The 16,261-nt window shown below is 45.4% G+C and overlaps 1 protein-coding gene across 5 annotated transcripts in view; it reads right to left on the bottom strand.

Annotated features, from left to right (window-relative positions):
* The window catches only part of LOC135544159 (mucin-2-like), a 48,228-nt gene extending 34,723 nt beyond the window's left edge, over nucleotides 1-13,505 (bottom strand). For 2 of the 5 annotated variants that reach the window (XM_064971571.1, XM_064971574.1), the window contains exons 1-6: nucleotides 13,335-13,504; nucleotides 12,192-12,481; nucleotides 7,160-7,310; nucleotides 6,881-6,998; nucleotides 423-461; nucleotides 303-344 (exon numbers count right to left, since the gene is read on the bottom strand). In XM_064971571.1, the coding sequence (XP_064827643.1) occupies nucleotides 303-344; nucleotides 423-461; nucleotides 6,881-6,998; nucleotides 7,160-7,310; nucleotides 12,192-12,357 (516 nt within the window). In that variant the 5' untranslated portion in view covers nucleotides 12,358-12,481; nucleotides 13,335-13,504. The other 3 variants (XM_064971575.1, XM_064971573.1, XM_064971572.1) reach the window with 3 other exon arrangements.
* Nucleotides 13,506-16,261: the final 2,756 nt, after the last annotated feature.

The following is a 16,261-nucleotide window of genomic DNA, read 5'->3' as shown; positions in this document are numbered from 1 at the left end:
CAGTCCTTCTATCCATAGCTCTGTCTATGAATTTGTGGTTATATGTCTCAAGCCCCATCACTCAGCTGTTTACTAAAACAAGTCCTGGAATGACCACCTTGTTATTGAACTCCGGATAGGCCCTTTAACTCTGTGTTAAATTAATGTAGCATGTATGTTTATGCAATCAACATAAGAGATACCACATGAGAATATCTAACTTTTAAAAGAAAGTGAATCATAAAACAAATGCCCTCATAATGTAATAGTATAATACAAACCCTTTACAGAACCCAAACTCAGAAATCCGTTATAATACTTACTTTTTCCACTGCTGCAGGTGGCAGCTGCTCTCTCACTGCCCCCTGTGGGTTGAACACACAAACACAGGCATTACAGAGAGAGCCAAGACACAGACAGTAACGTGCAGTACACAAACATACCTGTAGAGGGGGCAATGTCCTCACTTCCTCACTGTTCTCCTGTTGGAAAAGCAGGAACATGTCAGGTGAGCTGCGAGATTCAAAACACACTTTACATTTTCTGACAAGAACCTGCTAGGTGTTTGACATTTTTTACTTAGAAAAATGTAAGCACGCTGAAGACCACATAGGCATATTTAATTTGGATTAATTTCTTATGTGCTTATTCAGACTATTCTACACAGAACAAAAATACGTATAAATGCAACATGTAAAGTGTTGGTCCCATGTTTCACTGTAATAACAGATCCCAGAAACTGTACGTATACCCCAAAATATTCTCAAAAATGTGCACAAATTTGTTTACATCCCTGTTAGCGAGCATTTCTCCTTTGCCAGGATAATCATTAAAACAGCATGATCATTACACAAGTGCACCTTGTGCTGTGACAATAAAAGGCCATTCAAAACTGTTCAGTTTTGTCACACAACACAATGCCACAGATGTCTCAAGTTTTGAGGGAGTGTGCATTTGGCATACTGACTGCAGGAATGTCCACCAGAGCTGGTGCCATAGAATATAAATGTTATTTCTCTACCATAAGCCACCTCCAACATCGTTTTTGAGAATTTGTCAGGACATCCAACCAGCCTCACAACCGCAGACCATGTGTATGGCGTCTTGTGGGCGAGTGGTTTGCTGATGTCAACGTTGTGAACAGAGTGCCCCATGGTGGCGGTGGGGTTATGTTATGGGCAGGCACAAAATATGGACAACGAACACAATTGCATTTTTTTGACGGTAATTTGAATGCACAGACATACCATGACAAGATCCTGAGGCCCATTGTCGTGCCATTCATCCGCAACCATCACCTCATGTTTCAACATGATAATACACTTACCGATGTCGCAAGGACCTGTAGACAATTCCTGGAAGCTGAAAATGTACCAGTTCCTGATGATGATCTCGTGCTCCAGTTTCCGCCAATATCCAGCAACTTCTCACAGCCATTGTAGAGGAGTGGGACAACCTTCCACAGGCCAGACTCAACAGCCTGATCAACTTTATGAGAAGGAGATGTGTCGCGCTGCACGAGTGATATGGTGGTCACACCAGATACTGACTGGTTTCCTGATCCATGCAACTAGCTTCTTCTCTTTTTTAAAATTATATCTGTGACCAACAGATGTACATCTGTATTCCCAGGCATGTGAAATCCATGATTAGGGCCTAATGATTTGTTTTTATATTATTGACTGATTTCTTTATATGAACAGTAACTCAGTTAAATCTTTGAAAATTGTTGCATGTTGAGTTTATATTTTTGTTCAGTATATAAACATTTGTGAACTTATGTTTGAAGGATCAGCCGTGGGTGCCTGGAAGGAGCCACATCTGAGTGGTCAATGCTGTGCTCAGAGTGGAGGATCGGGGTCAATACTGTGCTCTACAGAGTGGAGGATCGGGGTCAATACTGTGCTCTACAGAGTGGAGGATCATGGTCAATACTGTGCTCTACAGAGTGGAGGATCGGGGTCAATACTGTGCTCTACAGAGTGGAGGATCATGGTCAATACTGTGCTCTACAGAGTGGAGGATCGGGGTCAATACTGTGCTCTACAGAGTGGAGGATCGGGGTCAATACTGTGCTCTACAGAGTGGAGGATCATGGTCAATACTGTGCTCTACAGAGTGGAGGATCATGGTCAGTACTGTGCTCTACAGAGTGGAGGATCATGGTCAATACTGTGCTCTACAGAGTGGAGGATCATGGTCAGTACTGTGCTCTACAGAGTGGAGGATCATGGTCAGTACTGTGCTCTACAGAGTGGAGGATCATGGTCAATACTGTGCTCTACAGAGTGGAGGATCGGGGTCAATACTGTGCTCTACAGAGTGGAGGATCATGGTCAATACTGTGCTCTACAGAGTGGAGGATCATGGTCAGTACTGTGCTCTACAGAGTGGAGGATCATGGTCAATACTGTGCTCTACAGAGTGGAGGATCGGGGTCAATACTGTGCTCTACAGAGTGGAGGATCATGGTCAATACTGTGCTCTACAGAGTGGAGGATCGGGGTCAATACTGTGCTCTACAGAGTGGAGGATCATGGTCAATACTGTGCTCTACAGAGTGGAGGATCATGGTCAATACTGTGCTCTACAGAGTGGAGGATCATGGTCAATACTGTGCTCTACAGAGTGGAGGATCAGGGGCAGGTGAGACAGTGTCCACCCTGGCTCGCACTTGATATGTGCACAGGGTTGCCATGACAATGCAGAAAATCTTCTCCCTCTTTTTAAAATAGCGTGAAAACGGAGTTAACCCCCCCACATCCACAACCCCTCCTTCACACATACTTATGCACAAAACATGTGTCAACCACACTTCTCAATTTAAAATATGCAGGGTTCACTATAACACAAAATGAACTAAATCACTCTACCTCCTACACACTTAATAAAAACAGCTCATTTATACATATAAATTGGCACATACACACATTAATGACACAGACAGACACACAGACAAACAGAGACAGACAGACAGACAGACAGACAGACACAGACAGACAGACAGACAGACAGACAGACAGACAGACAGACAGACAGACAGACAGACAGACAGACAGACAGACAGACAGACAGACAGACAGACAGACAGACAGACAGACAGACAGACACAGACAGACAGACAGACAGACAGACAGACAGACAAACAAGAACACACACACACAAACACAGAGAGAGCGTAACAGAGCGAGAGAGAGAGAGAGCGAGAGAGCGAGACAGCGAGAGAGAGAGATTAACAGGAATTGGACCAAAAAAGTGGAGAGAATGGAAAGAATGGGATAGAGGTAGAGAAGAGAGGAGGGAGTGATTGAAAGGGCGGGATAGAGGGAGGGAAGAGAGGAGGGTGTGATTGAAAGGACAGAGGGAGAGAAGATAGGAGGGTGTGATTGAAAGGACAGGATAGAAGGAGGGAAGAGAGGAGGGTGTGATTGAAAGGACAGAGGGAGAGAAGAGAGGAGGGTGTGAATGAAAGGATGGGATAGAGGGAGGGAAGAGAGGAGGGTGTGATTGAAAGGACAGAGGGAGAGAAGAGAGGAGGGTGTGATTGAAAGGACGGGATAGACGGAGAGAAGAGAGGAGGGTGTGATTGAAAGGACAGAGGGAGAGAAGAGAGGAGGGTGTGATTGAAAGGACGGGATAGAGGGAGAGAAGAGAGGAGGGTGTGATTGAAAGGACAGAGAAGGAGGGAAGAGAGGAGGGTGTGATTGAAAGGACGGGATAGAGGGAGAGAAGAGAGGAGGGTGTGATTGAAAGGACAGGATAGAAGGAGGGAAGAGAGGAGGGTGTGATTGAAAGGACGGGATAGAGGGAGGGAAGAGAGGGTGTGATTGAAAGGACAGGGGGAGAGAAGAGAGGAGGGTGTGATTGAAAGGACAGAGGGAGAAAAGAGAGGAGGATGTGATTGAAAGGACGGGATAGAGGGAGAGAAGAGAGGAGGGTTTGATTGAAAGGATGGGATAGACGGAGGGAAGAGAGGAGGATGTGATTGAAAGGATGGGATAGACGAGGGAAGAGAGGAGGGTGTGATTGAAAGGACAGAGGGAGAGAAGAGAGGAGGGTGTGATTGAAAGGATGGGATAGAGGGAGAGAAGAGAGGAGGGTGTGATTGAAAGGATGGGATAGACGAGGGAAGAGAGGAGGATGTGATTGAAAGGATGGAATAGACGAGGGAAGAGAGGAGGGTGTGATTGAAAGGACGGGATAGAGGGAGAGAAGAGAGGAGGGTGTGATTGAAAGGACAGGATAGAAGGAGGGAAGAGAGGAGGGTGTGATTGAAAGGACGGGATAGAGGGAGGGAAGAGAGGGTGTGATTGAAAGGACAGGATAGAAGGAGAGAAGAGAGGAGGGTGTGATTGAAAGGACGGGATAGAGGGAGAGAAGAGAGGAGGGTTTGATTGAAAGGACGGGATAGAGGGAGGGAAGAGAGGGTGTGATTGAAAGGACAGGATAGAAGGAGGGAAGAGAGGAGGGTGTGATTGAAAGGACAGAGGGAGAGAAGAGAGGAGGGTGTGATTGAAAGGACGGGATAGACGGAGAGAAGAGAGGAGGGTGTGATTGAAAGGACAGAGGGAGAGAAGAGAGGAGGGTGTGATTGAAAGGACGGGATAGAGGGAGAGAAGAGAGGAGGGTGTGATTGAAAGGACAGGATAGAAGGAGGGAAGAGAGGAGGGTGTGATTGAAAGGACGGGATAGAGGGAGAGAAGAGAGGAGGGTTTGATTGAAAGGATGGGATAGACGGAGGGAAGAGAGGGTGTGATTGAAAGGACAGAGGGGAGAAGAAGGAGGTGTGATTGAAAGGACAGAGGGAGAGAAGGAGGGTGTGATTGAAAGGACGGGATAGAGGGAGAGAAGAGAGGAGGGTGTGATTGAAAGGACAGGATAGAAGGAGGGAAGAGAGGAGGGTGTGATTGAAAGGACGGGATAGAGGGAGGGAAGAGAGGGTGTGATTGAAAGGACAGGGGGAGAGAAGAGAGGAGAGTGTGATTGAAAGGACAGGATAGAGGGAGAAAAGAGAGGAGGATGTGATTGAAAGGACGGGATAGAGGGAGAGAAGAGAGGAGGGTTTGATTGAAAGGATGGGATAGACGGAGGGAAGAGAGGAGGATGTGATTGAAAGGATGGGATAGACGAGGGAAGAGAGGAGGGTGTGATTGAAAGGACAGAGGGAGAGAAGAGAGGAGGGTGTGATTGAAAGGACGGGATAGAGGGAGAGAAGAGAGGAGGGTGTGATTGAAAGGATGGGATAGACGAGGGAAGAGAGGAGGATGTGATTGAAAGGATGGAATAGACGAGGGAAGAGAGGAGGGTGTGATTGAAAGGACGGGATAGAGGGAGAGAAGAGAGGAGGGTGTGATTGAAAGGACAGGATAGAAGGAGGGAAGAGAGGAGGGTGTGATTGAAAGGACGGGATAGAGGGAGGGAAGAGAGGGTGTGATTGAAAGGACAGGATAGAAGGAGAGAAGAGAGGAGGATGTGATTGAAAGGACGGGATAGAGGGAGAGAAGAGAGGAGGGTTTGATTGAAAGGACGGGATAGAGGGAGGGAAGAGAGGGTGTGATTGAAAGGACAGGATAGAAGGAGAGAAGAGAGGAGGATGTGATTGAAAGGACGGGATAGAGGGAGAGAAGAGAGGAGGGTTTGATTGAAAGGACGGGATAGAGGGAGAGAAGAGAGGAGGGTTTGATTGAAAGGACAGGATAGAAGAGAGAAGAGAGGAGATGTGATTGAAAGGAGGATGTTTGATTGAAAGGACGGGATAGAGGGAGAGAAGAGAGGAGGGTTTGATTGAAAGGACGGGATAGAGGGAGAGAAGAGAGGAGGGTTTGATTGAAAGGACGGGATAGACGGAGGAAGAGAGGAGGGTGTGATTGAAAGGACGGGATAGAGGGAGGGAAGAGAGGAGGGTTTGATTGAAAGGACGGGATAGAGGGAGAGAAGAGAGGAGGGTTTGATTGAAAGGACGGGATAGACGGAGGGAAGAGAGGGTGTGATTGAAAGGACAGGATAGAAGGAGAGAAGAGAGGAGGATGTGATTGAAAGGACGGGATAGAGGGAGAGAAGAGAGGAGGATGTGATTGAAAGGACGGGATAGAGGGAGAGAAGAGAGGAGGGTGTGATTGAAAGGATGGGATAGAGGGAGGGAAGAGAGGAGGGTGTGATTGAAAGGATGGGATAGAGGGAGGGAAGAGAGGAGGGTGTGATTGAAAAGACGGGATAGAGGGAGAGGAGGATGTGATTGAAAGGACAGGATAGAGGGAGAGAAGAGAGGAGGGTGTGATTGAAAAGACGGGATAGAGGGAGAGGAGGATGTGATTGAAAGGACAGGATAGAGGGAGAGAAGAGAGGAGGATGTGATTGAAAGGATGGGATAGAGGGAGGGAAGAGAGGAGGGTGTGATTGAAAGGACAGAGGGAGAGAAGAGAGGAGGGTGTGATTGAAAAGACAGGATAGAGGGAGAGGAGGATGTGATTGAAAGGACAGGATAGAGGGAGAGAAGAGAGGAGGGTGTGATTGAAAGGATGGGATAGACGAGGGAAGAGAGGAGGGTGTGATTGAAAGGATGGGATAGAGGGAGGGAAGAGAGGAGGATGTGATTGAAAGGATGGATAGGATGTGGTTGAGTTGGAAAGAGAAGATCAAGGGAGAGGGTCTTTGCTGGTGTTGAAGGCAATAAGGAAGAGTAAAAGGAAAAAGAGATGAAGGGGTATCAGAGTCCGGAGAGGGAGAGCTAGGTGTGATTTATTTGGCCACTGAGCGATGACTCTCCCTGGAGAACGTGCGTCTCACTGGCCCTTGCCTGTGCCCGAGATTAATGACAGCAACAGGAAGGTCACCTCCACACACACATACACACACACACACACTCTCTCTCTCTCTCTCTCTCTCTCTCTCTCTCTCTCACCTTTAAATTGAGTTGTATCCCTGACTGTGTTTTGGGAGGCAGATCCTCTCTCCGAGTTCTGACAGGTTCTGAGGCTGGTCTGTTTACCAGGTTGCTCTTCAGGGAAGTTGTCTGGTGGCTGCAGAGACAGACAGGACCAGGCAGGACCAGACAGGAAAAAAAAGGAATGATCGAAAATGTCAAACTCAAAAACTAACCTCTCACTCAATTTGATACCATTATCACAGCTCCACAGAATTGTAGGTAAAATCCCTGCTTGTGGTGCTGAGGTGTCCGTACAGTGTGTTATTGTGCAGGCTTGGTGGTGCTCTTCTTTCCGCAGGCCCAGTGCAGATGAGTTTGGAGGTCTTCAGCTCGTCCACCTCTCCAATCGCCATGACCGCCACATCTCCGTCCCTGCCCAGCAACCAGCTCACTTTCTTACTGTTGGCTACAGGAGACGGAAACACACTGGAGTTATATTACTGGAAGCAACAGAGAAGAGACATTCTTGCCAAACTAGTAAAATCAATGATTTGTAATATTTATGTTTCTGTGGTAAACAGACAATGCTGGGCTCCTTTTATGGACAGCAGTGGAAGAGATGGGGGAAAAAATAGAAAAGTCACCACATCCTTAAATAGCATGACATGGCAACATTTTGGGTAAAGGCTGAGAAATGTTCCTTCATGGGAATAAAGCAGGACACACACACACAGAGTCGAGGACCAGTAGAGGCACTTATTCAGCCTACTTGACTGCAAATTCTCATGTTGTTTATAAATACGTGTTTTTGTATGTACTGTATGCATTGTGATTGCTGCAAAAATGTATTGGCTCATTGACAAATGTTTTCTGAATCTGAACTGAGGGTTTGGGTTGAAAACAAGGAGAGGCACCCTTCCAGAGCAGACCAGTTAACTGGTCCTGCCAGCCCATCCTGTGGCAACAACACCGCATTCCACCTGGGGCAAACCCAGATGACAAGCCCTGAACTACATGTACATGTTACTTCAATTACCTCTACTTCCTCGTACCCCTGCACATTGACTCAGTACCCGTACTCATTGTATATAGTCCCATTATTTTATTGTTTTACTATTTCATTTGACATTTCTTGTTCATACTTAACTCAGCATTGTTGGGAAGGGGCTCTTAAGTAAGTATTTCACAGTAAAGTCTACACTTGTTGTATTCGGTGCATGTGACAAATACCATTACATTTTATTTAATTGTATTTTATTTGAAACCAGACCATTTTCTCAACACGCAAGAAATTTACATGAATGGCATGTGGGACTTGGGATATGACTTCACACTTGTCAAACTGGTAAGAGGTGTGTCCCTCTTGAAACCATGTCCTTGTCACAATACTCCTGCTACTTCACCCCTTGACTCTGACCACACCCCTCTCTAAAGACCCTCAGAAACGCCAGGCCTCAATCATATTCCTCCACATATTGAACAGATTGTAAAGCGAACAGTGCCATTTCCGATGTAGTACATACAGTACAGTAACCACTATTCTGTGGCACCTTCATGGAAGGACAGGTTTAGTTACTGTGGCAATAAGGTGGCCCAACCTGCACTACATTCTATCATCTGCCATTAGCAAACGTCACCAGTCTGTCACGTTCTGTGCTCGGAATGGACAACACATACAGGAACACATAGTGGCGAACACATAGGGGTACTAACACACCAAAACATGTACTGCAAAGCTGTCATACCAGTTGTAAAGCCTACATGTTACAAATTACGCATGTACACATGCTACAGAAATGTAGGGACAAACATTCAGCAACACACTAACTACATACACCCCAAACTAAATGACCTAAATATAACTGAACAGATGAATAACACTAAACCATTAACACACATGGCCTTATGCCTCCTGCAGGCTTCCTTCTCTGCTCACACTTCATTGTTGGAAGGCATGGACCAGTGGGCCTGGAGCCACTTCCTGCTTTGCACAGACACCTGGGTCCTGCGCTTTAACAGGCCCATATTTTCTTCTGCTTCACACCAATAACAACCAGACCTCCATGTCTCTAACCCTATGGTCCAGTGGTGTGTGTAACACTGCACTGTGTATCAGGGTGTGTGTGTGTGTTTACACAGCAGTGATCAAACTATATTTCAAAAATATTATGATGCAGGAATGCTAATCTTATCTGTTTCTATAGAAATTATTTCAGAACATTCTGAGATGGTGACATGGAACGACCCAGTGTGTATCGGGGGACCATTGGCTTGTCGTAATAGCTGCCCTGGTTGTTAGCCGATATAGAGGCCTCTGTTCTCCCTCCTCCCTGTCTGACATTCAGACGCTCCATAATCAGTGCTTTGTTGTCAGAAGTCTATTGCCGCCAAAACCAGACTTCCCCTGATCCTATTCACACGTCAAGCAGAATGAATGCAAAAACTGACATGTGCTACAGTGACCTACAGCCAGCCATCATAGACTCATTTTCTTCCACTGTTACGTGTCTCTCTCTCTTTCTCTCTCAATCTTCTCATGATAAGCTTTGTCTTGTGATCTCAGATTCCTTCTGTGGAATGTCAAAGTAAAGCACATTGTGAACCGAGTCATCATTACCACACAAATTCCCCACTCAGGGACTGGCTACTTGCAACCGAGAAAATGCAGACATGCAAGATGTTGCCTTACACCAAACCAGTTTCAGGGTAGAATTACAGCCTGCCTACGTTTGTAGCGGTGTGCGTAATGACCCTTTCATTGCAGCTGATATACACAATAGAAGAACAGTTGAGTTCCTCTCTAACATAGAAAATAACAGTCTACTCTCTGTGAAACACTAGCTGCCACTATTTCTGTCTATCGCATGTTCCTCTGTTCTGTTATCTTTCTTTTCCCGACACACACACATTCCAGACATCAGGCCTCTCCCTTCACTGGGAGCAAACTAATCTAAAGCAAGGCCCTGCACACACACACACACACACTCCACACACACACACACACACACACACACACACTCCAGACACCTCCCTTCACTGGGAGCAAACTAATCTAAAGCAAGGCCCTGCACACACACGCACGCACACACACACACTAGACATTCTGCTCTGTTGTTGTTGTTGAGTATCAGATCTGCATGGCACCTGTTTCGGATGTTTGTTGTCTTACACTAAGACGGGCTTTGTGTTCACTGATAAGGCCTCTTTAAAACAATTGATTATTGAACCAATGATTCAATCAATTGTGGGCGAGTCAGCTGTAAGTATGTAATTTCCTCAAACGAGATAGCAGGTCCACATCCTGATCTGGCAGTAGGACTACTCTTTCAGAAATAGTTACTGGAAATGAATACAAACCCGAGTTGAAGACCTCCTCCTTTCTCTCACCCCGGTGATGCTACACAAGGCAGGGCTACTTCCTCATAGCCTCCAGTGTTCCTATTATGACAGTAAATGGTAACCCTGGTAACTGCAGGTAGTCATTTGACAAAAGACACAAGTAGCCTTTTTAGCCATTACCTACTCTCAGGCCTGCTTAGCATAATATAAACAGGTAATGCCATCTGATTGAAACAAAGTGCATAACCTTGCAGGCAGACACCCACACAGAGGGCCTGCAAAAAGCAGCAGTTGATACTGACAACGTTTTCAGTAGACGCATCATCACAGGATGTCTGTCAGAGGTAAACCACATGCTTGCAGCTCACAGCAGAAAATACACCAACCTACAGTGGGGAGAACAAGTATTTGATACACTGCCGATTTTGCAGGTTTTCCCACCTACAAAGCATGTAGAGGTCTGTCATTTTTATCATAGGTATACTTCAACTGTGAGAGACGAAATCTAAAACCAAAATCCAGAAAATCACATTGAATGATTTTTAAGTAATTAATTTGCATTTTATTGCATGACATAAGTATTTGATACATCAGAAAAGCAGAACTTAATATTTGGTACAGAAACCTTTGTTTGCAATTACAGAGATCATACGTTTTCTGTAGTTTTTGACCAGGTTTGCACACACTGCAGCAGGGATTTTGGCCCACTCCTCCATACAGACCTTCTCCAGATCCTTCAGGTTTCGGGGCTGTCGCTGGGCAATACAGACATTCAGCTCCCTCCAAAGATGTTCTATTGGGTTCAGGTCTGGAGACTGGTTAGGCCATTCCAGGACCTTGAGATGCTTCTTACAGAGCCACTCCTTAGTTGCCCTGGCTGTGTGTTTTGGGTTGTTGTCATGCTGGAAGACCCAGCCACAACCCATCTTCAATGCTCTTACTGAGGGGAGGAGTTTTTGGCTAAGATCTCGCAATACATGGCCCCATCCATCCTCCCCTCAATACGGTGCAGTCGTCCTGTCCCCTTTGCAGAAAAGCATCCCCAAAGAATGATGTTTCCACCTCCATGCTTCACGGTTGGGATGGTGTTCTTGGGGTTGTACTCACCCTTCTTCCTCCAAACACGGCGAGTGGAGTTTAGACCAAAAAGCTCTATTTTTGTCTCATCAGACCACATGACCTTCTCCCATTCCTCCTCTGGATCATCCAGATGGTCATTGGCAAACTTCAGACGGGCCTGGACATGCACTGTCTTGAGCAAGGGGACCTTGCGAGCCCCAGAGGGTGATTGACCGTCATCTTGAACTTCTTCCATTTTCTAATAATTGAGCCAACAGTTGCCTTCTCACCAAGCTGCTTGCCTATTGTCCTGTAGCCCATCCCAACCTTGTGCAGGTCTGCAATTTTATCCCTGATGTTCTTACACAGTTCTCTGGTCTTGGCCATTGTGGAGAGGTTGGAGTCTGTTTGATTGAATTTGTGGATAGGTGTCTTTTATACAGGTAATGAGTTCAAACAGGTAATGAGTGGAGAACAGCAGGGCTTCTTAAAGAAAAACTAACAGGTCTGTGAGAGCCGGAATTCTTACCGGTTGGTAGGTATTCAAATACTTATGTCATGCAATAAAATGCAAATTAATTACTTAAAAATCATACAATGTAATTTTCTGGATTTTTGTTTTAGATTCCGTCTCTCACAGTTGAAGTGTACCTATGGTAAAAATGACAGACCTCTACATGCTTTGTAAGTAGAAAAACCTGCAAAATCGGCAGTGTCATATCATATCAATCGGCATATCAAATACTTGTTCTCCCCGCTGTATCTAAGACTTGTCTAATGTACTTGGCTTCAGAAAGACCAGGTGGGTTTCAATGGAACATGTCTGTAGGCTTATTTCATAAGCAGGTAATAATACTTTCTGGCACATAGGTACTATGGCTCCTGTCAGCCCCAGTACGTGAAGATGTAGTAGAAAAGGTGGAGAGGAGTGAGTGAGAGGAGTTGGTACCTGTCTTTGACTTTGGCCTATGGTCCGCTTCTTTCTCCTCACGTTCTGTCCAGCGCCGCACCTGCTCCTCTCTCATCTTCAGGAACAGGGTCTTTTTCTGGTCCTCATTTAGGGCCTCCAACACATCTGGGTCAATGTACATGTCCTTTAAGATCTGCTGCAGCATGGTGGCGGCGGTGGCGGGCTGGAGGTGGAGGGGTACTGTCCTGACTCCTTAAGCCAACAGTTTCCTGAAGATGAGTTGGTTTCTAAACGAGCCTCATGAGGAGAAGAAGAAGACCGGGGCTCGTCTGTCACAAACACACACACACACACACACACACACAAGCTGAAGACTGCTTCCTCTGTCGTCCTCTGAGCTGACACTTCCTCCTCCCTCGACACACACACGTCATTCGTCGTCAGCCCTCGTCAGGCAGGCATCACTGGGAGACTCTGCTTCAGGGAAATTGCTACATCACATCTGTCTGCACTGCAGATGATTGGCACTGCCTAGTCCCTACTGTATGCTAATCCTACTGCTATCTTCAGTTATCCTAGACAGTTTTTCTTGCCTTGGTTTTCTTTATCTGTTCTCCTCTTAAGATGTCACTACTTACAGTCGTCTTTTTCCTTTCTTTGTAATCTCAGTAATCTATTTTCCCCTCCATCAAACCCTGGTTTCCTCACTCAAGCCATGTCAGGGCTCTGAGAGTGTGTCTGACTCTGGATGGGAACCGATTCCAAAGGAATGGGTGGGTTTTTTCCTCCTCCTCCACACACATCCCTTTCCAACCCCCCTTCCTTTTTTTCAAACTCCCAAGAGACAGCTGCTCCATTTCAACATGGCCGTTATTGGGCTGTAACCAAACTACAGGGTCACATCCCAGGACAGCATGAGCAGAACGCTGTTGTAGCAGAGGGGCTGAATGTACTTCACTAGGCATGGTGGTCATATTAACAATGGAAACAGCATAAGCAACATTTGGAGGGAGACAAAGGTAGCCGGAGACTGAGAACTGTCACTACTGGCAAACACATTGGTTTCTTTCTACTCAACGCTTAGTGGGGGGAAAAGGACAGAAAAGGAGAGGCATTCTGTAATAGACAATGCAGCAGAATGTGTGAGAGAACGGATATGTTATTTAAGTAGGATGTACTCACAGTGGGGGTGTAGATGCTCCACAGCAGAGTAACTATTCGAGCGAGTGTGCTTGTGTGTCCTCCTCCTTGCCTTTGTGTATGACTGAGCTGATGACATCACAGCATTCCATGAACTGTCTCTCACTCTCTCTCCGTAACACACACACACACACACACACACACACACACACACACACACACACACACACACACACACACACACACACACACACACACACACACACACTATCTTGGTGAAAAAAAAGAAAGTCAGGAAACAGAGCTCAGTTACCCTAGCTGTAAATGTAGTAACAGCATCCTGTTAGGCAGAGAGAAATGAAAACAAGCTGCTGTTTGAAAACCATGTTTCTATTGCCCAACCAATTGTATAGTTATTAAAAATATAGATTTATAAAAATATATAATTGCACATTGTGATTTTACTCCTCACATTTCTCCTCCTCAAACTCAGCCTCTTTTCTTTTTTCCCCTAAAGCTCTACCACTCCTCTTCCCCTGACTACACAGTTCCTCCCCCGACTACACAGCTCCTCCCCCGACTACACAGCTCCTCCTCCCATAAAACTATAGTCCTCAGACCATTGGTCCGCTTCACCCCCCTCTACTCCACTACTCCTGTATAACCTCTCTATCGCTTTCTAAAAACCAAACTAACCAACAAAAAACACTTGACTCCAAAACACAACAACACATAGAATAAGATAAGTCTACAGTTGTCTTCAGAAATGCCAATATCAATACAATACCCCACTTCCAAATCTAAGTAAATAGCACACTCTGGTGGACAAACACCTAGGCCTGTAAATTAAGCCTTTTTTCATCATATTTACAATTGATCTGACTTAGTCAAATCAGATTAGAAAAATGATATCAATAGGTTAAGCCCAAAAATTATTCAATTTAGAAAACAATAATGGTACATTTGAAATAGGAACCATAGAAACCATGGACTATTGTGCAGTAGGATTATTCAGTCTTCTGTATGTGGCAAAGCTTTCCTGTACTTACTTTGGTGGGAAACTCTGATAGCAAGTAGGCACCTGCTGTTTCCCAAATATACACTGTACTGAAATCAGTGGAGGCAGCTTTATGGAGGCATCACTCCTCAAGGTCCCTTACGTCGCAGCGTAACAAATTGCTTTAACCAATTGCACCATCTGCTGGTTGTATTTGAAAAAATTAATGGGACTTTTTTTTCTTCCCAGGTTATCAAATCAAATTAGGGCTTATTTAAAAACAAAAGGTTTTCAGGAGCTCTGTTTAATGCGACCACTCACACAGCCATCTTGTACCGTCCCCCAAATGGTTTTCGGATGTAGCATCATCATCGTTAAACTAACCTGGTCCCCTAATTGGAAAATGTTATATGGACACTCGTGACTTGCAAACCGATATTTCATTTCAGAATTGTTTAAAATTAGGTTAGGGTCCCATTTTAGGCTATTTAGCAGACGTGCTTATCCAGAGAGGCTTACAGTAGCAATTAGGGTTAATAAGGGCCTTACTCAAGGGCACATCAACATATTATTATTTTCAACTCGTCCACTCAGGGATGAAAACGAGAGACCTTTCAGTTACTGGCCCAGGGCTCTTAACCGCTAGGCTACCTGCCACGGGTTAGGAGCTTGGTTAAGGTTTGGCTAAAGCTCGATGTTGGTTAGTTGTTTTGCAGGTCGGCAGTGTCCTTAAAGTCTCTTCCCCCCTAATCCAATAGTGTGTGATTGTGGCCTGCAATTCGGGGCATTCCTGTATGCAGTGATTCCTGTTGGTCAAAAGATTGAAATAAAAGTATTAGCAGACTTTTTCACCCCTGCCTCCCATGTACCGGTGTCCTCAACAGGGACAGCACAGTGTCCTTCGCTCCCCTCTGCCGAATACCTGCCCTCTCCGTCAAATAATAATAACATTTCATACAATTTTCTTCGTCATATGCTTCGTAAAAACAGGTGTGGACTAACAGTGAAATGCTTACTTATGGTCCGTTCCCAACAACACAGAGAGAGATAATATAAAAGCAATGACACGTAATAATGACAAGGATTAATAGATACACCATGTGTAACGATAACTTAGCTATATACGAAAGGGTACCAGTCCGAGTTGATGTGCACATACGAGGTAATTGATACACTGCATTCGGAAAGGATTCAGACCACTTGACTCTTTCCACATTTTGTTACGCAACAGCCTTACTCTAAGATGTATTAAATCCCTCATCAATCTACACACATACCCCATACAGTTTTGCAAATTTAAAATATATACAAAACTGAAATATCACATTTACATAAATATTCAGACCCTTAACTCAGGACTTTGTTGTAGCACCTTTGGCAGCAATTACAGCCTGGAGTCATCTTGGGTATGACACTACATGCTTGGCACACATGTATTTGGGGAGTTTCTCCCATTCTTCTCTGCAGATCCTCTCAAGCTCTGTCAGGTTAGATGGGGAGAGTTGCTGTACAGTTATTTTCAGGTCTCTCCAGAGATGTTCGATCAGGTTCAAGTCTGGTCTCTGGCTGGGCCACTCAAGGACATTCAGAGACTTGTCTCAAAGCCACTCCTGCGTTGTCTTGGCTGAGTGCTTAGGGTTGTTATCCTCACCCCAGTCTGAGGTCCTGAGCACTCTGGAGAAGGTTTTCCTCGAGGATCTCTCTTCTACTTTGCTCCGATCATCTTTCCCTCGATCCTGACTGGTCTACCAGTCCCTGCCGCTGGAAAACATTCCCACATGCGGTCACCACCATGCTTCACCTTTGGGATGGTGCCAGGTTTCCTCCAGACATGACAATTGGCATTCAGGCCAAAGAGTTAAACCTTGGTTTCATCAAACCAGAGAATCTTGTTTTACATGGTCTGAGATTCTTCAGGTGCCTTTTGGCAAACTCCAAGCAGGCTGTTATGTGCCTTTTACTGTAAAGGCCT

Source organism: Oncorhynchus masou, chromosome 8 (genome assembly GCF_036934945.1).
Source record: "Oncorhynchus masou masou isolate Uvic2021 chromosome 8, UVic_Omas_1.1, whole genome shotgun sequence".
Classification (NCBI taxonomy): domain Eukaryota; kingdom Metazoa; phylum Chordata; class Actinopteri; order Salmoniformes; family Salmonidae; genus Oncorhynchus; species Oncorhynchus masou.
Note: the sequence above shows the minus strand (reverse complement) of the source record. Positions and strands in the feature narration are given on the sequence as shown.